Genomic DNA, 24294 nt, shown 5'->3' on the forward strand with positions numbered 1-24294 from the left:
CTCCGACCATGCTTTGGTTACTTTGTCTGTTTCCTTGTCCTCTCCTATTCCCTTCCAGCGTCAGTGGAAACTTAACGCATCACTTCTTGATGACGTAACCATCCTGGATGACATTAAGACCCGTTTGGGGGAATACTTTGAGAGGGAGGAATTGTCGGGGATTGCTCCTCCAATGGTGTGGGAGGCTCACAAATGTTTTATCCGGGGTATCCTGTTGCAACATGGTTCCCGCTTAAACAAGGAACGCCGGGCTTGTATTGAATCTCTGCTGCAGCGGATCCGCTCATTGGAACTTCTTCATAAACGCCAAATCACTCCTGATGTTTATTCCCAGCTTGCCAGCGCCCGAGAGGAATTGCGTACGCTCGTCACTGATAGGGTGAAGGGTACTCGCAGACGTCATTTTTATGAGTTTGGAAATAAGAGCGGGCGTTCACTAGCTAGGGCCCTTCGGGTTCAGCAGTCCTCCACCTACGTTCCATGCATCAATTCCGCCCAGGGTACTCGATTACACATGCCCCTTGATATTGCAGCTGCCTTTCGGGACTACTATGCCTCTTTGTATTCTGTAAACTCTGGCCCTTCTCCTCTCCCTGAAGCGGAGTTCCGAGATCGCATTCGTTCTTATCTCTCCTCCTCTGGTCTCCCGTCGTTGTCTCTAGAGGAATTGACGGCCTTGGAATCTCCTATTGTTGAAGAGGAAATTTCTTTAGCTATCTCCAGTATGGCAACGGGTAAGGCCCCAGGCCCAGACGGCCTTACCTTGGTATACTATAAGAAACTTGGCCCTGAACTCCGCCCCAGACTGTTGAAAGTTTTCAATTCTCTCACCGATGGCTCGGCCCTTTGTCGTGACTCCCTGTGTGCTCACATAGCGGTTATCCCCAAACCCGGAAAGGACCCTCTTCTGTGCTCTAACTACCGCCCCATTTCGCTAATCAATGTTGACCTAAAAATTTTAGCCAAGATCCTTGCGACGCGTTTATCGCCCTTGTTAGGAAATATTGTTCACGCGGATCAAGCTGGATTTTTACCCGGCCGTGAGGCTCGAGATAATACTACCAAAGCTATCAACCTCATGTATGGGGCTAAACAATCGGGCTCTCCTCTCATGCTTCTTTCAACTGACGCTGAGAAAGCCTTCGACAGGGTCAACTGGCGGTTCATGGAAGAGACCCTGTTACATATTGGTCTTGGAAATCGCATGATGAGTTGGATCATGGCTCTATACTCTCTCCCTACAGCGATGGTTAGGGTGAACGGTTTATTGTCCCAGTCCTTCCCTATCCGAAATGGCACTAGGCAAGGATGCCCCCTCTCGCCTCTCATTTTCGTCCTGACTCTTGAACCCTTCCTCCGCCAGGTTCGAGCCGACCCGAACATCTCAGGCGCTGCTCATTCTTCCTGTTTATACAAAGTGGCGGCTTATGCAGACGACTTGCTATTTTTTCTCTCCTCCCCTCATGTTTCTCTTCCAGCTCTGATGTCTGCCTTTCAGGTTTACTCGACCCTTTCGAATTTTAAAATCAACTTTTCGAAGTCGGAAGCCCTTAATGTGACCCTTTCCTCCTCGGCGGCCACCTCCTTGAGTCAATCTTTCCCTTTTCATTGGGCCCCCACTTCTCTCAAATATTTGGGGGTTTATCTTACTCCGGACCCGAAAGATCTCTTTTGTTGCAACTTCCCCCCACTTCTGGCGTCTATCAGAGCTGATTGTACTCGATGGTCCACTGGAGCCTTTACTTGGTTCGGGAGATGCGCGATTTTTAAAATGAACATTCTCCCTCGTCTTCTCTACTTGATGCAGGCGCTTCCCATTCACATCCCTCTGTCTTTTCTTAGATCCCTCACTTCCGTCCAATTGAAGTTCATCTGGTCGGGCAGACCCGCCCGAGTGAGCAAGGCTTTTCTCTTTCGTCCCAAGAGTTGCGGTGGTTTATCGCTTCCGGACCTGAAGTCCTATTACTTGGCTACCCACCTGACTCGTGTCGTGGACTGGTGTAGGCATGCTGTTTCTAAACCTTGGGTCTACATCGAACAGGCATTCTCTCCGATCCCTTTGCAGGTTGCCCCATGGCTGGACTCCTCCTCATTGTCATCTCTCTTTTCTCACCCTACCCTTGGTCCCACGCTTCGGATTTGCTCCAGGGGCCCTGTTCGCTCCACTCTCCTCCCTAAGGATTCCGCTCTTTTCCCAGTGCTGGGCAATCCTGCCTTTCCACCTGGAATGTTTGATCGAGTTTTTCGTAATTGGCGCCGTCATGGGATTTTCCGTGCCTGTCACTTCCAGGACGCTGGGGGATGGACTACACTTCTGAATTCCCAGGCCCCTCCTGAGCTGCCCCCTTTGGATGCTTGGCGGGGGATGCAACTTCGTCACTTTTTACATTCTCTCCCTGCTCCTGCAGAGTTCCGCATCGAACCTACCCCCTTGGAGAAGATTTTTGTTGGTGCTGGCCCCCTTCGCCACTCCCTCTCGCTCACTTACCGGATCCTGGTTGAACCTCCGGAGGACTTTGTTCCGCCGTTCTTGTTGAAATGGGAATCTGACTTATCCCTTTCCCTCTCTCAGGAGCAGCGTAGGCGCATTTTTCGCCTTTCTCATACTGCTTCCATCGGCTCTCGCCACCAGGAGGCCAGCTACAAAATCTTGTCCCGATGGTATAGGGTTCCTACGAGACTCCATGCTATGTTTCCTCAGGTCTCCCCATTATGTTGGCGCTGTGGCGACGAGGAAGGCACGCTGCTACACATTTTTTGGTCCTGTCCTGCCCTTTCGTCCTTCTGGGAGGGGGTCAAGCGGATAACCCTCCAGCTTACTGAAACTTCTCACCATTTGGGCCCTGCCCTGTTCCTCCTTAATCATTGTGAGTCTTCTGTAAAGGTCTTTAAGCGTTCCCTACTTAGATTCCTGATCCTCGCTGCCCGGGCTTGTATCCCCCTTTTTTGGAAACGAGTGGATCCTCCTCCTCTCTCCCTCTGGATTTCGAAGGTCAACAAGATAATGCGCATGGAAAATCTCACGTCTTTCCTGCATGGCACGACTGAGGCGTACATCAAAACCTGGTTCTACTGGTTCAGGTTTCAACAGTCTGCAGAGTACCGGACGCTCCTGGGCTCTGACCCCTCCTCTGATTGATACTCTTGTTGTTCGTCTCAGGTATTTGACCAGTGGTTGCTCCCGAGCCCTTCCCAACTGGCTGTGGTATGGATGACCTGGCGAGCGCTCTCACTGGTTTCCTGACTGCTCACACTCACCCCTACCTACCCTTTCACCCCCCACATTTAGTCCTCTCCCCCACTCATCTGTCCCACTAACCCCTCCCCCCCCTTTTTTCCTTTTTCTTTTTTTTCTATGTTACTTTCTTTGTCTTTAATTTTTTTTTTTTTTATTTTATTTTATTCTTCTGATTGTATTTTGTGTTGCACTGTGTGCTTTTTCTGTTCGCAGGGCGGGTGTTCGCCTTGTAACTTGTAATTGTTTTTTCTTTTCTTATTGTTTAAAAAAAATTTTCAATAAAAATTTGAGTTATAAAAAAAAAAAAAATTTGGAAGAATAAAACCAATGATTTTGACATGAGAGGTTGCAATACCTTATACGACAGAGGGTCAATTTCTAAATCATAACTTACCTATTACCATCCAAATTGCGAATCGAACCCAGGTACCCGCTCCAAGCTGCATCATCAGGTATACATTAACAAAGATGCTTAAGATGGGGATAACAGGAACACATGGTACCTATGGGGACACAAAGCATTACTAGGATGCTCACAATCCTTCATTCAGAATACTAGTTTCTCCTTAAAGAGGACCTTACATGTCTTCGGGTGTTGAGCTCAGCATCATGACAGGGCAGTAAGGAACGCCCCCCTCTGACAGTACTGTCCATAGCGCTGTACTGTCAGGAGGGGCGTTCCCAGCTAGACTGTCAGGAACACCCTTCTGACAGTGAAGAGATTTTGGTAACTGCACCGATATCTCTTCACCCAGGGCACATAACGGGAAAGCTGACAGTGTGCTGAATTCAGCGCAGTCGACTTTCTAGTGGTATATAAAACCACATGTGGCCGAGGACATGAAAGGTCTTCTTTAAGCAGCAGAAGGGTCCATTTAGGTAACAGGTCCCAGAAGTGACTGCTACATTTGCATCCTCCTATAGCTACACCTGGCCAGTACCAGTATGTGCTACTTACCTTAAAGGATAGCTTTGTTTTACTCTCTGGTTGTCTCCAAATGATAACCGTAAAAAGTAAAGATAAGAGAAGTAGAAGCGCCAGTGGAATAATGACGACAGCTTCTCCTTTTATCAAGTAGTCTTGACCGAAAACCATAACGCAGCAAAAGGAGATGATGAGAGAACCTGAAAAAAAAAAAAAAGAGAAGGATTGTGAAATATCTAGAGCTAGTGAGCGCCCCCTAGTGCTCCATTACTAGGATTCCCTAATGGCCCTCCATGTGAGCCATCACCTTTTCACCACTTACCTACAATACCTGCTGAAATATTTACTATCGATCCTGATAATCTGGTTGGATCCTGGTTTTGGGGAAACAGAAGCGCCTGGAGAGAAAATTTCTCATCTTCGCTTAGGATGCCATTTTGAGACTCGCTGGTACTGACGGACTCGTTGATATCTGCCTCATCGGTTGTGCTGGCCATTTGATAGGCAAGATTTGGTTGTTCTGGCTGATACCTGCAAAGCAAAAAGACAACCTGGTAAATAACCAGATCCTACATGTCTGCCATATTCCAGGAACAGCGCACCACCTGTCCACGGGCTGAGTCTTGTATTGCAGCTTAGTAAGTGAGAGAGGACATATACAATACCACACATAAACTTTGGATAGATATGGCATTTATTTTAGCAGAAGCACCCAGGATTTCCTAATCCTGTACTAAATGGGTTATCTGCTTTTGTTTCCATTAAAACCAGTGTCACTCTTGCTCATGGGTTGGGTATGGTATTACAACTCAATCCCTAACAAGTAAATCTCTAATCTCAGATAACCCTTTGGTGCATTATACACATATAGGTGAATGGGAATCCTAAAATGCAGCTGCAGAGAGTTTGGCCCACCAGAGGAACAGAGGCTCTACTCCAATATTAGACCCTAGGCCAGTGATGGTGAACCTTTTAGAGACAGAGTGCCCAAACTGCAACCCAAAACCCACTAAATTATCACAAAGTGCCAACATGGCAATTTAACCTTAATAATGTGCGGATGCACAATTGCACACAGTTACAGACATGCAAAATATGGTCATACGAATGGGGCTTTACAGAGCTTTCTCTCCACTGTGACCCCCACACAGTCCAATCTGCTTCACAGTGACCCCCACACAGTATAATCTGCTGCACAGTGGTTCCCACACAGTATAATCTGCTGCACCGTGGTTCCCACACAGTATAATTTGCTGCACAGTGGCCCCCACACAGTATAATCTGCTGCACAGCGGCCCCCACACAGTATAATCTGCTGCACCGTGGTTCCCACACAGTACAATTTGCGCCACGGTGGCCCCCACACAGTATAATCTGTTTCACGGATGGGTGCCATAGGTTCGCCATCACGGCCCTAGGCTGTGCGGCCACAGACCACACTTTACTGAAAAGCAATATCAATCGTGGGAAAAAAATATTATTATACTGAGAGAATAGTTGAGGCTTGGACCAAACTTCCAGCAGATGTGGTAGAGAACTTTACAGTAAATTTACACGTCTGGGACAAATACATGTCTATCCCAAGATAAAATGGCAATAATATAAGGGCAAGCTAGATGTTTCACGGGGCAGTTTTGTCCCAGCCCAAGGATTATTCACTACAAATTTGACATAATGTGTTTCAATGAGTACCTTAAAACCAGCACACAGGCGGCCACCAGCGAGTAGGCGAGAAGTGTACCAATAGACATCAGGTCCACCAAGTCTTTTAAGTCAAACAAGAAGGCCATCAAAGCTGGAAGACATGAAAAGAAAAGATATTAAACCATCGAAATTCATTTACTAAAAACTACCAAAGATTAGTAAAAGGACTTTCTAATCCCATCACGTTACCTATCCAGGTCTCTTAATACCAATGTAAAAAGGAACTCAGCCAAGTTCTGCACTGGCCTGCCATGCCCAAATAGGAGGTGTAGTACATTAGGCAATACTAAAAATATCTTGTGTCGGGCTAGTCACATTCCAGGATCCCCAATCCTTAAAAAGCCTCTGGTAATTCACAACCGGCTGCCTCCATCTGCTTGGTGATTAAATTAAATCACGCGGACGGTTACGCCAAGTATCCACCTGGCACGAGGCAATGCGGTCTGGAGGAACTAGGAAGAAAAATAGTATATAGTTCAATAATAAGTTTTCAGATCGATTTCCAGAATCCAACAAAAAAAAAGGCATCATAAAGAAAACTGGAATATTCTTCCTGACCTTTTTATTGTGGGGATCTAGATTAATAATCTAATCTTTAGCGAAGGCTTCACTAAGGTTTGGAGGAATCTCTCTACTACAGGTCCATGAAGTATGGCTCTGGGATATAGAGCCTATAGGTCAGACTTGACAGCTTTTAGGAAAATCAGGTAGATTTTAAACAAGGGAACACCACAAAACACACTTGATATGGCCCCTTCAAAATATCCGAAAATGAATGCAGGGCGCACGAAATATCAAATATATAGACCCCAAACTAGACTCAACCGAAGGACCTACATGTAGGTTGTTGCTGTCCGCTTGAAATATCAGACATCTTTGTGAACGGACAGTTAAGGACACCCACAGACAGTAAAAGAACGCACCCGATGTCCATTTAAATCAATGCAAAATGGAACGGACACAGCTAGTGTCCGCGCAAGATTTTGCGCGGACATTAGCATCAGACACCGACGGTAGTATGAACGCTCCCTAAAACCGCAATGATCCGAATATCCTCCATACAATCTCATAATGATAAATATGTTAATCTTATTACATAACACATTACAGACACAAGGGCGTAGTCCAAGTGACACACATTACTAGGAAGTACACGCGCCTGCACATGACCGTACCTGCAACTGCTCCGGATGAAACGGTGGCTATTATTGGAGTTTTGCTCTTTTCACTGACTTTGGCTAAAACTTTAAATAGCAGCCCGTCATCTGCCATGGCATAAATCACTCGAGGCATAGGGAACATGGAACCCAGGAGACTATAATAGAAAAGAAAAAGTAAAAATATACGTCAGAAGACTAATACAGCATTGGACGCATATAGTACAAGACAGAAAAAATAAGGCAACATGGAGCGAGCACTGACCAAGGTTTCCAAAGTCATAAAGATAAAACGGACCATGAACAAAAATATCCAAAAATTAAGGCCATGTCCATCTTTACATCAACTTTTCAACGAGTGTTCATCCAACAAGTATAGAGAGGGTATGGGTAACTTAATGATCATGTTGGGGAGACCAGCACTGCACAGCAAGGACGATGACAAAGTAGCCTATTTTTCTCCAATGGACTTAATAATGGGGTTACAAAGAGCCAGAAGGCCACCCTCTCCTAAAACTGAAGGGTAGGGGTATAATATTTCAATGTAGGGGGTCATATTCTGATTGTCTCATGCCAAAACCCACCTGGTAGAGAGCGCACAGAGGGATCCTACAGCAACCGCATACTTTGCGCCGGACCATCCCACATAATTGAAAGCCACAGGCAAAGGACTGTTTTTATCGAGAAGATAATAAGGCATCATAAGGGTGAGTGCTGCAGACACCCCAAAGTATGCCACAAAACAGATGAGGAGAGAGGCGACAATGCCGATAGGAATGGCTTTCTGAGGGTTCTTTACTTCTTCACCTAATATGAAAAAAAAATACATGGTTACAAATCCAGGAACATTACATATATACATCTTATGATCAATCTCCCACATAGGCCTTACCTGTAGTAGCAATGCAGTCAAAGCCAACAAAGGCATAGAAGCAGGTAGCAGCTCCAGACAGGACTCCGCCAAAACCATACGGCATAAATCCACCAGATCCATAATCCCTGGTACTCTCCTCTGTAACACTGAAATGAGAAAGCCTACCATAAATACCCTCTCAGTGACATTAAAGGAAGTTTTATTGGACAGAATGCTTAGCAGGCCCTGCTGGTCTCTACTTCCTGGTCCCGTTGTTGCACAGGAAATGCCTGCTCAGCCAATCACTGACTGCGGTAGGTGAACACTACAGCTAGTGGATGCCCGAGTGACGTCAATATGGGAACAGACAGTAGAAACCAAGGAAAATCCAATTAAATCGGGAGCGGTAGGGCTCGGTGAGAGGAGGAGGATCTCTTTTACGTTCTCTCCTGAGGTTAGGACCATCCACCCATAAAAAGGCAAGATGGGTTTACAGTAGTTCATAACTTATGACCGTCAACAGTTGCTGATCTCATAAGAGGCGATTACGGTAAGCCTCAGCACTGACGTTGCAGTAAGTATCGGTGACATTCAATAGTTATGATTATATCTTTACCGATTGACTTTGGCACCGAGGAAAATGTCAGCACGCGGAAATGATTGAAAAGAGCTTACACAAACATATAACCCTTCGCACTCGCCGACACTCGACACCAGTCTCATCATTATGAATGGTTTCCCCTTTCACTAAGGGAATAGCTGCTACATGTGTGACATACGAGGCGCTCATTGGGTATCAAAAGGGAACAGCTGAGGGCTTCTACTACGTACTTCTCCAGTGTCGTAACGTTGGTTCCATTGAAGTCATTCTCCGAGAGCTGCCAGTTCTTAATGGAGCCTTTCACAAATCCAGAGACTATGACAAAAGCCAGGACCAGCACATTGATGCAAGTGAATACCTTGTTGACTAGAGCAGACTCTTTCACTCCAAAGGATAAGAGACCTGTGGCAGAGAGAGAGGAATAGGATGGTGATGCCAGGGCTGCGCCAATGTCATGTGAACATCCTGATAGTCATTGTGATGCCAGTCATTACAAGCCAGTTCTGGTAGAATCCATTGTACAGAAGAGCCTGAAGCCAAAACACGTCACCTTACCACAATGCTCTAGACACTACCAGAGCTGATTTGTAATAACTTATTACAGCCTGTGAGATGTGAATCAGACCAAGGTAATGTGTAATGGAGGCCTCAGGGAAGTCATGTATCTGACCAGTACAGATCTGTTGCAAAAAATCGGTTTGGTATATCTATAAGGGTTTCTACGGCACGCATTCAGATTTATGTAACAAATCTGCAGCGAGTTATTAAACCCTAGTGCTAATAACACCCAAGGACTTGTGTAGGGTGCAAGGTTGGGGTTTCCATATGTAAGCTTGTCATACACAAGTCAAATTTCAATTTTGGCCAGAGTAGATGACCAACTAATGTGTATAGGATTTAATGACTAGTCTTAGGAATCCGGTATCTCACATACATAGTACAACATGGAATACATAAGACATAATGCATCATGTAAATAAAAAAATATTATCTAGTAAAATTCTAATGATCAAAGTTGGTGTCAACAGCCTCAGAAACAATGGAAAGTGAATCTTCATGTGATTCCCGATCGGTGAAGGCTCGCTTATATAAGACCCACCTGTCAGTACCACAATGAGGATGACGGAGAACAGGTCCGGATATCTGGCCAGAACACCCGGCATATTCATGGAAAAATGCTGTTCACAGAAATGTTCAATTTGTTTGCCAATAAGTTCGTCAAATGTTGCACTCCAGGCCCGGGCGACACTTGAGGTACCTTAAACATAAAGGCGGAAATATTAAAGGAATATTAAAGAAATATTCCCATTAGTATCAGACTTTCATCATGTGGATAAGCTATATGTTTCAGAGATGAGAATAACCCATTGTAAGCCAACCCAAAAAGAAGATTCTATGTTATATTTTATACGATCGATATTCGTGAATATTAGAACAGACTTACCAATAACATAGGACAAGATTAAATTCCATCCCGTTATAAAAGCCAGGAATTCCCCGACGGTGACATAACTGTACAGGTAGGCAGAGCCAGTTTTTGGGACTCTTGCGCCAAATTCACCGTAACATAAACCAGCGAGAACAGAAGCAAGAGCAGCAATGAGGAAGCAGAGCACGATGGCAGGCCCAGCGTTTTCTCGTGCCACAGCACCGGCTAAGACGTATACTCCAGCTCCGAGTGTACTGCCCACTCCCAGAGCCACCAGGTCAAAGGTGTTGAGGCACCGAGCCAATCTGCTCTCTTTACAGTCAGATCCCACAACCTTACGACGAAACAGTTGCTGTCCGAAACCGAGAAGAACGTTGCAGCTCATTTTGATCTGAAAAACAAGAAGAGAAGCGTGTGATGAGGAGGGCTGGATAGTTTAGGCTACTATTCAGAGACTTACATTCCCTGGTAACAATGGAGCCTATAGTAAACAACAGCCCTGTAAGCCTTCCCCTACCGGGGCCCCAGGGTTATCACAAAAGGACAGAATCGGACACAGTGGTTGTGCAACATTTAGGGTATGGTCACACTACAGTTATTATAGTCGGTTGTGCTCATAAGATAAGAGTAACAACACAGCAGAGTGACGGCTGCAGATGGAGACCCCTCCCCATTGACTACAATGCAGAAAACATCACTGGCACTTCCATTGCAAAAGTAAACAAATATGACGGAAGGAAGAAAAAACTCCTGCCTGAAGGATTTTCTTATGTCAGAATAATAAAAAAAACATGATCATGTATCTGTCATTTAATGTCCGTTGCTCTTATCCTGTGATGAAAGAGAGCAGCGGATATTAAATAAATGTAGTGTGAACCCAAAAGTCACTTACCATTAACCCTCTAACAGGGGTCTAGCATGAATCTTTATTTACGTTATGTAGCCCAGATAAACAGCGCCACCCTTGGCTACAGTGCATGTCCGGTATTGCAACTCAATGGTAGCACTTTTCTTTTCGCATGATTCGTGCAGACATCACGCCGGAAAACACACGGACCCCATTATAGTCTATGGGATCCATGTGGTTTCTTAGCTAACCACTTTTTAGGTGTTCGGTATTCCGTTCGGGGGGGACCCAAATGGATACCAAATGCAGATGTGAACCAGGCCTAAGGAGCGGTTACCCAAAGGAGCACATAGACTATATGGTTTAAGTATAAACCTGGCAAAGAGAAAATTCCTTGATTTTAAACAGAATCTGCAGCAGAGACTCCAATGCAGGTGTGAATGCAGCCTTACAATGTTAGTAACAGGCTACTTTATGGGAGTACAGGTACATTGTGTGTACCCTACATATAACAAATGTGAAAAACAGAAGTCAAGCCCATAAAGCAAACATGAAATATGGCTCAAAAGATTAATCATTTAACTTGTGCGAGTCATTAAACAGTCAAGCCTGAGATATTCCAAGTAACTACTGTAGTTTACCTAGTACAACAAGCTCCGCAGCAGGGGAACCTGACGTTTCCAGATATGAAGGAGGAACTTTCATCACTTTTACCAACTCTGGTTCTTTGCAACCTCTACAACTTGCCACTCTACTGATTTTGACATTGTTGGTAGTTTTATTCTATCCCCCCACCATTCCTGAGCAACTAGTGCAGTTAGTTTTTGTGTTTGCTTTTCCAATAAGGTGCAGAGAAGAAGATGTGATTATGATATTGTTGACACGGTCTGCTTCCGATTGGACAGTATTAGAAAACTCTGAAAGTCACCCCCTTGCCTGCTCCTGCCTAATACCATCCACCTGACAGTACGGAGCCCAGGTACCAAAACTAACTGCAAAGATTGCTCAGGAATGGTGGGGGCTAGAGACAACAATTCCAACAGCGGAGCAGCACCTAATAAAACAAAGAACTGAAGTTGGTGATAGATACCCTTTAATACTACTATCTGACAGTAATATTTCAGGAACGTTATTCCAGTTTAGTTCCTGCACGTCTTGTCACATGCACATGGCGGTGTTACTGGTCCAGTCAAGCACAAAAGTCTATAGGGCCCTTCTGTAGATATCCATTATCATGCAGAAGCCTAAGAGGGTTTTATCGGTATGAATCAGATGAATATTCCATAACATGCATATGTTCACCATATAAAGGCCCTATATGGTGGCTTGGAGTGCCTATGCCTCCATTGTACGTGTTTCGCTGCGGAGAGCATAAAACGCTCACCGCCGCTCACGGCCGCACCCGGTCTGTGGTTTCCATGTTCTGGCATGCAGAAGACGGAAACCACAGAACGGAGACATGAACGCAGGTGTGAACCTAGCGTAAGTGTGATGGAACGGAAATACGTCCCTGGCTGTTTTAGTCAAAGGGGTTGTCTTTCGGAAAGGTTTCATTGTATTTTGTTGACAACACGGGGTCTTTACTCTGCAGAGTAGATGGATGTACATAAATAACTATAGCTCAGGTTACGTTTGGCTTGCTATTCCCTTCAGGCACTTCCTCTTTCTTTGCAGATATGATGGGCTAAGCATTTACAAGTCATTCTTGAATGGCACGAGAGATAACACTATTGGGACATGAAATGTGCAAAAGAATCCAGTTTACAAATTACCGTCTCAAGCTATGGCGGTACCTTCAGGGTACACACCATGTTTCTAGGAGGTGCCGGCAGAGTCACCATATTGTAGAACAAGTAGATCTAATCTTCTTTGCTGTTCTTATAATTTTGCCTTTGTTATTAGTCCAAACAAGAACACAGAACAAACATTGTAAATGCTAAAGCCCGCTGCATGTCATACCTGACGTCAGCGAATGTGAACGAGAGGCGCAAATCTTATTCAAGTCGACAAGTTAAGCCACATCTCTAATCTAATATTGCTAATGATAATCTGCCAATTTGGCAGTGGATTACATAAACCATGGAGTCATAGAGGGAAGTCTGGTCTAAGTACTGGAGCGGCACCTGTTTTCTGTGATCGAAGCTGGTCAATGGGCTACATCATGGGTGAAATCTTGCTAATGTTTAGGGTGGTCATACACAGGATTTATTTCGCTTACTTAAACCATCATATTCCCCAGCGCTTTACAGTTATTGGTAGTCACCGTCCCACGTAGGGCTCAACATCTACATTCCCTATCAGTATGTCTTTGGAGTGTCGGAGGAAACCCACGCAAAGACGGGCAGAATCTACAAACTCTTGCAGATCTTGTCCTTGGGTAGGTTCGGACCTAGGACTCCAGCGCTACAAGGATACAGATGAATATGGGCGAGCCCTACCAGTAGGTTCAGACCGTCATATCATTGGGTGTCCCAATTATCTCCCAACATCTGCAGTTGGGAGAAGAAGTATCCAACAAAATCAAGCATCTATCCTTTGGTTCTCAAGGCACGCCCAGTTGAGTTTTTGGCTGACAGCTATCTAAGGAGTTTAGCCAACCTTGAAAACCCATATAGAATGGTTAGTGAAAGGTACAATGGGAAACTATCCTAGAAGAAGACCGTTTCTCCTCTTCTGTGGCGACGCCAGGACTAGCGGCCCAACATCAAGGATAGTCACCTCTTAGGTTTACTAGCCGATCACCACCTACCATTTGCCCACCTATTATAGAAGACAAAACAGCAGAATTTAGCCAAGTCATAAAACACCCACCTGGCAGCTCAATTCTATTATCTCTAGAACTGGACACGCAAGATAACATGAGCGATAAGAGAACACCAAGAGAGCAGCTCTTGGGGCTTTCAATATTTTTCTAGGCCTCCCACCAATGGCACATGTATCAAGCCCAGAAAACTAATATTTTCTTTTATGTTGTTCTTACGCAGCTATAACAATGTCATGCTGCGTTAATGCACGCTTTCCACGAATAAAAATATTTGCTGACTTTTTGAGAAATATTATATCATGGGTTCCAGTCGTAGCGTCCCAGGCTGGAATTTTACAGCTTACAAAGTAATTAGTTGGCGGCCAAGGCCGCACATGGTACAGATAGGAGTATCTGCTCCGGCGGCGATGGAACAATTCATTAAGTTTCTACCAGAGATGACATAAGTAACCGGTGATCAAATCTTCACACAAATGTCAACAGAACCGACGAGTCAAGGGAATCCGCCAAATGTTTACACGCAGACAATACACAGAACGACTACTGGGAACTGGACTCTATCTACAGAAGACGTAAGTACATATCTATATTTACTAACAATAGTGTAAAAATATATTTTTTTTTTTTTATTGTTGCGATACAGAGAAATTATTTAAATCCAGTACTAACTGGCTGTTACAGGTTTGGGATTATTTTTCACCCGCAGTGCCAAGACTTTCTGACCACAAAATGGGAATTTCAAAAGAATATATAATAATATGGTTAGCTATGAGTCTCCCACATGGCCACACACACACATATATATATATATATACATATATATATATATATATATATATATATATATATATATATATATATATATATGTCATATTAATGTGACCACCGCCTACTTTTGACGTCAGCGTTAAATAACCAATGGCAGAAGGCACGTGTCATCAGCCATCTGGGTGCACTCATCATTGCGGAAGGCACGATGGATCAACACAAGTATGCATCTATCCTTGCAGACCATGTTCACCCCTACATGTGAATTGTTTTTCCTCAAGATAATGGCATCTACCAGCAGGGCAATGCGACATGTCATAAAGCTCGCAGTGTACATGCACGGTTCGAGGAGCACCACGATGAGTTTACCATCCTCCCTTGGCCAGCAAATTCCACGGGCTTGAATCCAATCGAGAATCTGTGGGACCACCTCGATCGGTTTGTTTGCACCGTGGATGCTCATCCGTGTAACCTAGCACAGCTGGCCACGGCACTGGAGTCGGCATGGCTCAACATCCCAGTGATCATCACCACAACATCCATTTTCGCCCAGAATCCCTATAGTTGGATGTAGCCCACCCACAGGGTAGGCAGTAGTGTTATATACTAGATCTTCTACTAAAGTACGGATGGAACAAGAGATCGAAGGAGAAGGCAAAACCCTACAGCACCGTTGAGGGGATAGAAGAGCAATATATCATTCTGGGACCAACAGAGCTGGTTACCATCCTTCTTCCCCACCAATGGAGTTTTTCTACACTCCATTGGGCCTCCACTGCCCCTGCATCCCATAGCAGCTGCTAGATCTTGGGTAAATGGAAAGTTTTAGGTAAAAAAAAATATCCTGTTTAAAGGTTTTCCTAAATAAAAACATTAGAACAGGAAGTGACATTTTAGTAATTCTATGCAGGAATATGAAATTGACATTTGACAAGAGTACAGATAGTGCACATATGGCTGGAACAACGGTCTCCTCGAGAGTCTGCTGCTGAGAAGGGAAGAAAAAAAATACTTCTCTCCTTGTCCGTCATAAGTAACCTGAGGGACCTTGGAAATGTGTCATGTGTGCCGGCCTGACGCTCATTCCAAGAATTTAGTTTTTTGTTTTTTTAAACAAAGGCATTTTGTCCATATTGGAAACCAGCGTTGACCATGAATGTAGAACACTGTAGCAGGTAGATTGAAACGTGTCGAAAGCAAGACGTGACACATGAAATGGAAATCCGATCCCTTCCCAAGTTTCTAGTTGGCGCGGACACGCTGCAATTTCCAAAACTATTGCGGTATTGGAAATTGCAGAATGTCAATTATACCTACGGAAACGTCGGTGGTTTCCCTATACGTATAATGGAAGCAGAAACTCTGCAAAGGAAACCTGCTTTTTTGCTGCAGGGCGCCATATGGGACCTTAACCTCAAAAGGCAATTTAACTACATAAATCAACCATATAACAATCCGTTCCTTATGTTAGTCACATAGAAGTCATTATTATTAGGATTTTTCCCTGTATGATCTGATGGTTCGTGTAACCTCTACGTATAGCGCCCATAATAAAACCTGAACAGGTCACACATCTCACAAACCTGTTCATTGCCACGATGCGGCTTACAACATGTCCGTGTTTTCAAAGCTGACGTCAAATGTAGGAGTTACACTAATCACAGATTAACCCGCTCTGACCGCCATCTATATTTAGTGGTGGGAAAACAGACGCCATCCTAGTATGCGCTACCCATACAATGTAAACAGCTAGCTGGAAACAACTGGTGTCATTATCACATTATACGCTTAATAAGTCATACGCCACGGCCGCAGTCACATTCATTAACCCTCAAAGCTGCAGGCACATGAAACGGTAACAAGTCCGAAGGCCACCAATGAACGCCATTAGTGGGCTCCATACATTATGGAAATGTATAGGCCGCCTACAGGCTGAAATGTAGTCATTGAAATTCACTGACGATTTCCAAGAAGAAGAAGTCGCATGGTGAGGGCTTTGTGCATATAGAACGGGAAGATATTACACCGTGGGAAGATATTTGGAAGGGTCCACAGGATGCAAAGTCTGTGACATTTGCAGGGCCATATTGGCTAGTAAAAGTTGGAAGTGTATTGATTTAGGGTTTTATTCTCAGGATAGGCCAACAACCAGGAGCTGAGGCTCAGTAGTGATGCTCGGCCACTATACTGGGCATGAACCCACTGCCTACGGACCCCTGTTGTGTATCGTAGGGGCTGGAAGTGGGTCCGTATAGGTGATCAGTGCGAGGGGGATGGCTGTTGGCCCCACTGAACATGAAACACTAAATCCTGGACAACCAGTTTTATGGTTCTGTGCACAAATAGTGTCTACGTTTGCCCTTTGTACAAGAAATTGTATGAAATAGTCAATTGGAGAAAAAAAAAACTGGAGCGAAAATCATAAGAAACCTTTCTCGCCACTGACAGCTGAACTTTCCCTTTGACCATGGATGGGCCATGTCCACCAGAGAAAGTCACTTAGCAGCTCTCTGCTCTGGTGTGTAATGGATGGTCCAAAATAGAGAACACGCCATCTATGGTGATCTATTAAGCTTGTATGTACAATACATACATTGCAGAGCAGATATACTGTACTAGTGTATACTGTAGATCATATAGTATTTTATCCCCATTCAGTCTATGGCAGGGGTGTCTAAGTATTTTATCCGGAAGTCATAAACTACACGGCTTTATGGGCAGAATAAACATTCCTCGGCTATGACTAGTCACATTCTTATTGAGCCCCACGTACAATCTCCAGAAGTGATCGATACGTCTTATCTCACGTGTGCTCCGCCAACACTTTCCCAGAATAGCCGCACTATACAGGATGTCATTTTTATGGGGGTGTTATATTTTTTTTTTTTTTTTTTTTTTTTTTTTAAAAAGACACTGATCCACAAGGGGGAAACACCAGGAGATGTAACCTATCTATCTGGCTGGGTTGATATGTTCGATTCCTTTGAGGATCCCTTTAAGACCAGCATTTCTCTAGCTGATCTTAACCTATTCCCTGCTGGCATCAGATGCCTTTTAATAATCTTGGCACATCTTGGGCACACCATTCCCCTGAAACCTGACATATCCACCAGCTAGGAGGTGTAGTAGAGCTCAGCAGTTATTTACCTTTAGTGACCCAAATAACATGAAGTCTCTTCCCCATGTTTGTTCTCCACTTACTCTAGGTTCACACCTGTGCCCGGTTTCCATTCTTCAGATCCGCATGGGGACCCAAAAAACAGAAACCCAATTTGCTTAAAAAAGCAGTTAGAATTTCATGGGGTTTGCTGGGTTTCTGCCTGAAAAACGTGGAGAGAAAAGTCCTACTTGCAGAGCTTTTCTCTTTGCATTTTTCAAGCACATTCGGAGACGGAATCAGCGAACGTAGAGCGAGCGCTAGTGTGAATCCAGCCTTAGAAAAAAATTAATCAGTGCACAAAAAAATAAAAATAAAATGACAACTGTTATCAGAAAGTGGCATAAAATGTGGCATAAACCTCCCTGGTGACTCACGGGGTCAGTATGATGCATCAGGCACTAGTTGTATCCTGAGGAGTGATGGTGTAAGTATATGAGTTACTGATCACTATTTCGGGCTTGCTGGGATTTGTACAGTCACCTCCTGGACTGCAGATACATGATGCAAGACACACAAGGATTTCATCTGCTAAAGTTCACCGTTCGGGCAGTAGACGCAGAGCGCATATCCACCTGACAACTACCAGCTCCAGATCATGTTCCTGGCACATCCATTCTTAAGGACACACGGGGCATCCGTTTGCAGCCATTTCACATAGACTTCAATGTTTATAAATAAAAGTAATCTATATGTGCACTACCATCCATTATTTGCTGGCCACACATACACGGTAGACTGGGGATGGTGATAGACAGATGTAAAGAAGGCTTATGTACAATAGATGCAAATGGATGATGATCCAATGGCTTCCCATTTCCTTGGTCCATGATACGGTATACACTATGAAACCATAATGCAGTATACACAGTGGCAGATGTATAAATACAATCTTTGTTGCCCATCCCTCCATCAGATGTTGTAGGTAAGAGCACGTCCGTTCCTACACAGTGAAACCGATGGAGCATACTGTCATTTTGGTTTTCGGATCTGGACATATTGTGGCTGTACATTTTTCCACCAAACACTATGAAAATTTTTTCATATGTACTGATGGGCTCTCCACTGTATACCCTGACAGTATACAGCACTGACCATGTTGTCTTTGCTCACAATACGCCAGCCAAGGCAAGGCCAGACATTATACCTAATGTGTAGTGATGAGTGAGTAGTATTCAATCGAATACCTCGCCGACACAGGAATGCGTGTAAGCGGTCGAACACCAAGAGGTTAAACGCTTCGAATATTCCATGCGTTTAACCCCCTGGTGTTCGGCCGATTACACGCATTCCTATGCTGGCGAGGTATTTGATCGAATACTACTCGCTCATCACTACTAATGCCATTTTGGGCACAGTTATAGATCACTTAGCACCAACTATGCAGAAGGATAACAAACATACCTGTATACAAGTACATAGAATTATTCAATGTTATTGGCCACTGCACAAACCTTACTACAGCCCTGAAGTGGACTCGGGTGTAGGTAAGCCTAAAAACAAAACCCCTACACCTTATGTGAAGTCATTTATACCACGTTATCTTCCTGCGGCAGGGTCATAAACACGTCTGTATCTGGGCGGTAAGAATGCAGCTGTGAATATCCCAGATAATAAAACACACCGCTATCTCTATATTTAGAATTGCTGAATAAGTTATTACAGGGACGCCAAACCCAAAAAGAACTGGAGGTGGGTGATAAGGAATCACAAAAGGAAAACATGTAGAATATAACTACTATAATACTGCTCCTATGTACAAGAATATAACTGTAATAATACTGGGCTCCTGGAATCGGGCAAAGATCCTGGTTCGGTGTTCAACTAAAATGGCCTCCACTCATGGGGCAATGCTTATTCTTTTTTGCAGGTAACACAGGGGGAGAAGGTTTCTGCAGCCTCAAGCTCCCTCCCAGCCAGATGTAGAATAGACAGACTCACAGTTTCCTTGTAGTCATGTTTTATATTTGGAATGAAGTTCTGCTCGAAGGGACACGGCTTGTAACAACGTGAACAAACCAGAATCTACTACAAAGACGACATTTCCTTGTTTTCATTCACATCTCAGTGAACAATTTACACTCAGGAAGTAAAATGACGAAATACGTCACAACGAAAAGGTACAGAAGTGTCAGAGAAGAGTCTGTACTGGCCAAGAGGCACGGAGAACACTGGGGCATTCTTCTCTAGATACTCGTGAGCCAAGTTATTTGACTTTGTCTACACACCGATCCTTTAGTCTTCCTATGAACCCATGTAAATGTCACAATGTGACGGTATACGAGGTTTCCAAAGTCTGCCATGCTTGCTTTAATCCCATGACATGTTGATCAACTATTGTTTAATATGGGCATACAAAAGGGTGACATAAGGGAGCAAATTCTGGCAGATTACATCCCTGGGGGTGTATTGGGGAAGGGAAAGATTGGAGCCCCACACTGCAGTAATCCATTATTTTACTTGTATAGCACCAACATATTACACAGCGCTTTTACAGATATTGTCACCCCAAGTAAGGATCTGAATTCCCTATCAATATGTCTATGCAGTGTGGAAGGAAATCAGGGTACCCAGAGGAACCCACATAGACATACAAAGTCCATGCAGATGTTATTATTGGATCAATTTGAACCCAGGACTCCAGCGCTGCAAGGCACACATGGCTCATGACCACGGGGCACACCCGAGCCACCTAAGGGAGTCTTCACATGAAGTTACGCTCCACTCATTCTGAAAGTAAAACTCGTTCAGAATGAGCGCGTAAAAACCAGATCCCATTGATTTCTATGGGTGCGGCATACGCACGTATCACATTGAAAGCAATAGATAAAAAAGCCTCGCATTGATTTCAATGGGGAGTGCACGTATGCTGGTACCCATAGAAATCAATGGAATCTGGTTTTTACGCCCACATTCTGAATGAGTTTTACTTTCAGAATGAGCGGAGCGTAACTTCATGTGAAGACTCCCTAACAGGACTACGTCTACAGCCAATGAGATTGCCAAAACTATAAAGGCATGGTAGAAGAGGGCACAGGAAGTTCATGGGGGGCCCAGGCTCAGTGTAATCCTACATTACATCGTAAGCACAACCCCATAGCCATAAAGGAGAAATACTCCCATCTACAGCTTCTCCAGGTGGTAAAGGCAGATTACTGATGGTTTCCACTTCTGAACTTGTTCAATTAAAAAATGGATTTTCAATATTGAACAACAATTTTCGTCACTGTATAAGGAAGACTCCTGCAAAGTCCCCCCCCCCCATATTCTGTATCCACTTGTAAGATCTCTGTGGTCAGAATGGGAGAGCACTCATCTCTACAGTCTAGGAGACCGCATCACATACACAATTCTCTCTTCTGTCCTAATAGTTTGTACAATGTATCACTGCCTTAAAAAAAAAAAAAAAAAAAAAAAAATCTATGAACATGGAGTCCAAGCTGCTTCTTTCTTCTTTGTAGTATACTGTACATAGTTACTGAAATGACTCAATGGGTACAACAGGCACTCCTAACAACTAAGCTCGGCTCCTGTAATACAATGAAGAGCTGCATTCTTGGTGCGGTTTCTAGCAGTGGATTACTACACAGAATACACCGCTCAGAAAGAGAATCACAAAAGCAGGCACTGTGTAGCCACTGAATGTGTAAGAAATGCTGGAAATTGTGGACTCCAATCTGCAGAAGTGTGAATGCAGCTCTGGATGCCTATTAGGGCTAGTTCACACGGGGCACGGTTAGGCCTATTTTGACGCGGGAAGCCGCGTCAGAATACAGTCAAAATGCGCCTGCCACGACTTCCGACTGTCGTGGCTTCCCGCTCCGGAGTAGGCCCAAATGAATGGGCCCAGTCCAGAGAGTGCGGACGCCAGGGATGAATCAGCCGCGGAATCTGCCTGAAGAAAGGGCAGCTCGCTTCTTTTTTGCATGTTGCCGCTCACGGAAAAATGTAAGCTAGCGGTCTACATAGACCTCTATTGTGAGGGGGCGGATTATGACGTGGATTCAGCGCCAAAATCCACCCCCTCTTGCCCCATAACTCACCATTTATAAAGTAGGTACGTTATATCCTTCTGTAAACCATACATAATATTTAAAGGGACACCTTCACTATGAGGCGGGAGACCTGGTACAGCACAGAGCAGATGTACTAGAAGGTCAAAAGTCATCTTTATAAAGTCAGGTCCCATGCTGATGCCCATGTAATCACAAGGTGCACATGCCCCAAACTCCCTGCCTGAGCCCCAATGCAGGGCATTACTCCCCGCCATCTTCTGCATATAATGGAAAATACAGTATAGAGAGAATGATGATATTTTCGACAGATTATTGCTGGACACAACACATTGTTTGTAGGCGGCTAAACCTACCATTAGGCGATAAGTCCCGGCTAGACTACTAAATCTGTTGAGTCCCCACAAGCTTTCTGTTTATAGTCAACAAATCTCCAAGGTGAAGGCTAACAGCATCTACACAACACTGTAGTACTAGGAGCTGGAGGCACGGGGTGACCTCAGACGTCTTCTATGGTGCAGTAGACTTGTAACGTTTACAATAGAAACACTCAAGTAACTTGTCACACCGGTTACTGGAACATGCCTGGTATCGAGACTAGGAATTAATATATGGAGATAAATGGATTTCCTACTTCAGCGTGTTACAATTACATAAGCACGGGACAGGTATTTCATGTACATCGGAAATGGGGATATAAGAAAGTACATTTCATCATCACTACACCTGGGATACAAATCCATCCCTCCCGTGTGTCAGTGCAAACTGGAGAATCAGGCTTGTATCACAGCTCAGACACATGTGACAAATATCAAGCGCAGATTATAGCAGCATTACAATGTCCCAATGTGTATACTTGGCAGTAGTTATGGGTCAACATGACCGAGGAGGGACAAGGGAACATCGTGACACCGGCTCTGCACAACTCCTGATATTTCATTTGTATACATTGAGATTTTCACTATAAAGAGAACCTTTCACCACCTCCAAGTCTTTACATCCCTCGCTAGGAATGACTCCACTGATTCCGGCACAGTTGGATTTACTTCTCTAGCCCTCACTGTTGTCAAACAATCAGCGCTGTTAGTGTCAGTGCCCAATATGGTAATACGGCTGACAGGTGGGCGGTCCTGGACTGCAACAGACTGACAGGGACCACCCACCTGACGCTAAAGTGTCCAATTAGCACATTGGGTGCTGAAATATCAACACTGATTGCTCAGGAATGGCGAGGGCTAGAGAAGAAAATCTAATCCGTGGAGAAGAGACTTGAAGAAGTTGCAGTTGGTGAAAGGTTCTCTTTAAGGAGCTTTGGTTTAAGGATTGTGACAGTGTTTCACATCACAATAGTAATATTATGTAAATATATAAGATGATACAGTAACAATCCAACACAATAAGAAGCATCAAAGCACAGGATATAATATCTATATAACACCATGTGCACAGTTACAGCAGGACACATCTCCCCTAGCCTGTACCAGCTTACTACCATCCCCTATATACTATATAATGTGCTATTTCCTATTCACTCCTATGTAACAACGTGTTACCAACATGGCACACCATAAACGGAAATGTAGTGAGACTTTGACGTGGATGGGGAGGTGGAGCTGCAGATGACAGGGCAGGACGGGTCTGGGAGCAGCTGTATACCTATATACACTAGATACTGTCTGTATATAGCTATGCCTGCAGCTCATGTATAGTCTGCTACGCCATAGGCACAATGCATATACAACAGCACATGCCACGATGGGCTGTCACATCATGGATGCCCATAAGAGGAAGGGGGCGGTGTGTAGCCTCCATCTATAAATATTGCATCATGCACTAATGTGCGGGAAGAAGACACGAGATTTAGCGCGGGACTATTGTTCCATAGAGCGATACAATCACACAGTGTATATTATATACCCTCTATACATCTGTATACCCCGATCTCTATATACACAGAGCAGCCATGACAGCCATGTGCCCTATTGTATCATGGAGGGACCTGCCATGTGCTCAGCCATAAGGGAACTACACAGCTAAGATGTCAGCTATAAAGCTCTATATGCTATAAAGTACTATATAGTGTATACAGGAGAGAGCAGATGGCGGGCACGTGTGAGGTGCGGCTACAGCGTGTATATAGAGGATACATTGTATCCGCTCCGCGCCACGTTCTATAGAGTCTATGTATACGGTGTATGCTTTCTATGGTATCCAGGTCCCCATCCTCAGGCTGCCGGTACTCACCGGGGTAGATGCCGGTGCTGGGCACGATGTGGGCTCCTCTCTCCTCCTCACACAAGGTCGCTGTGTCTGTGGCTGCAGCGTGCTGGATGTTACCGGCTCTCGCCACTCCTTGTCAATATTACATCAGCCGCTCCCCCTCCCCTGCGACCTCCCCCCGCCTGCAGGCTACACGGCGGTGCTGAGCCCGGGCACTGAGGGGTGTATGGGGGCTGTTATACTGGATGCCCACCTCTAATACCCCGAGGGGGGGGGTGTGTGCAGGGGTTATATATACTACACTAGTGCTGTATACAGCTGTATACTAGTGAGCTCTGGCGGTGTGACGTATTACACATCCGGGTCCTCAGGGGATAGAGGTGACTCACACTAGTGGGACTGGCTATAGAGGAGTGGGAGTCCTGTCACATGGGGAACACATTGTATATACTATATATAAGGGACTCCATGTCAGTGATGTGGTCATTAGGATTAACATTCATAATAGGGTCTCTATAGGAGACCCCCGCTAACTGGGGAAGGGGCAAAGTAAACGACCGGGGCTCCACGGGATGGAAACGTCACCATTTTCCCATGGCGGAAACACCGCATGAAAAA

The 24294-nt window shown here is 44.6% G+C and overlaps 1 protein-coding gene across 4 annotated transcripts in view; it reads right to left on the bottom strand.

The window, feature by feature from the left end:
• Positions 1-23889, bottom strand: part of SLC7A1 (solute carrier family 7 member 1) — a 40919-nt gene extending 17030 nt beyond the window's left edge. For 3 of the 4 annotated variants that reach the window (XR_012715112.1, XR_012715113.1, XM_075265984.1), the window contains exons 1-11: positions 23701-23889; positions 9923-10298; positions 9578-9736; positions 8709-8880; positions 7917-8044; positions 7609-7831; positions 7043-7182; positions 5856-5958; positions 4486-4694; positions 4197-4363; positions 3633-3741 (exon numbers count right to left, since the gene is read on the bottom strand). Coding sequence is in view for 2 of the 4 variants with exons in the window: in XM_075265984.1 (XP_075122085.1) it covers positions 3633-3741; positions 4197-4363; positions 4486-4694; positions 5856-5958; positions 7043-7182; positions 7609-7831; positions 7917-8044; positions 8709-8880; positions 9578-9736; positions 9923-10292 (1780 nt within the window). In the remaining 2 variants the exon portion in view is untranslated. The remainder of the gene's footprint in view (positions 1-3632; positions 3742-4196; positions 4364-4485; positions 4695-5855; positions 5959-7042; positions 7183-7608; positions 7832-7916; positions 8045-8708; positions 8881-9577; positions 9737-9922; positions 10299-23700) is intronic. The other variant, XM_075265983.1, reaches the window with a different exon arrangement.
• Positions 23890-24294: the final 405 nt, after the last annotated feature.

Source organism: Leptodactylus fuscus, chromosome 2, assembly GCF_031893055.1.
Source record: "Leptodactylus fuscus isolate aLepFus1 chromosome 2, aLepFus1.hap2, whole genome shotgun sequence".
In the NCBI taxonomy this organism is placed as follows: domain Eukaryota; kingdom Metazoa; phylum Chordata; class Amphibia; order Anura; family Leptodactylidae; genus Leptodactylus; species Leptodactylus fuscus.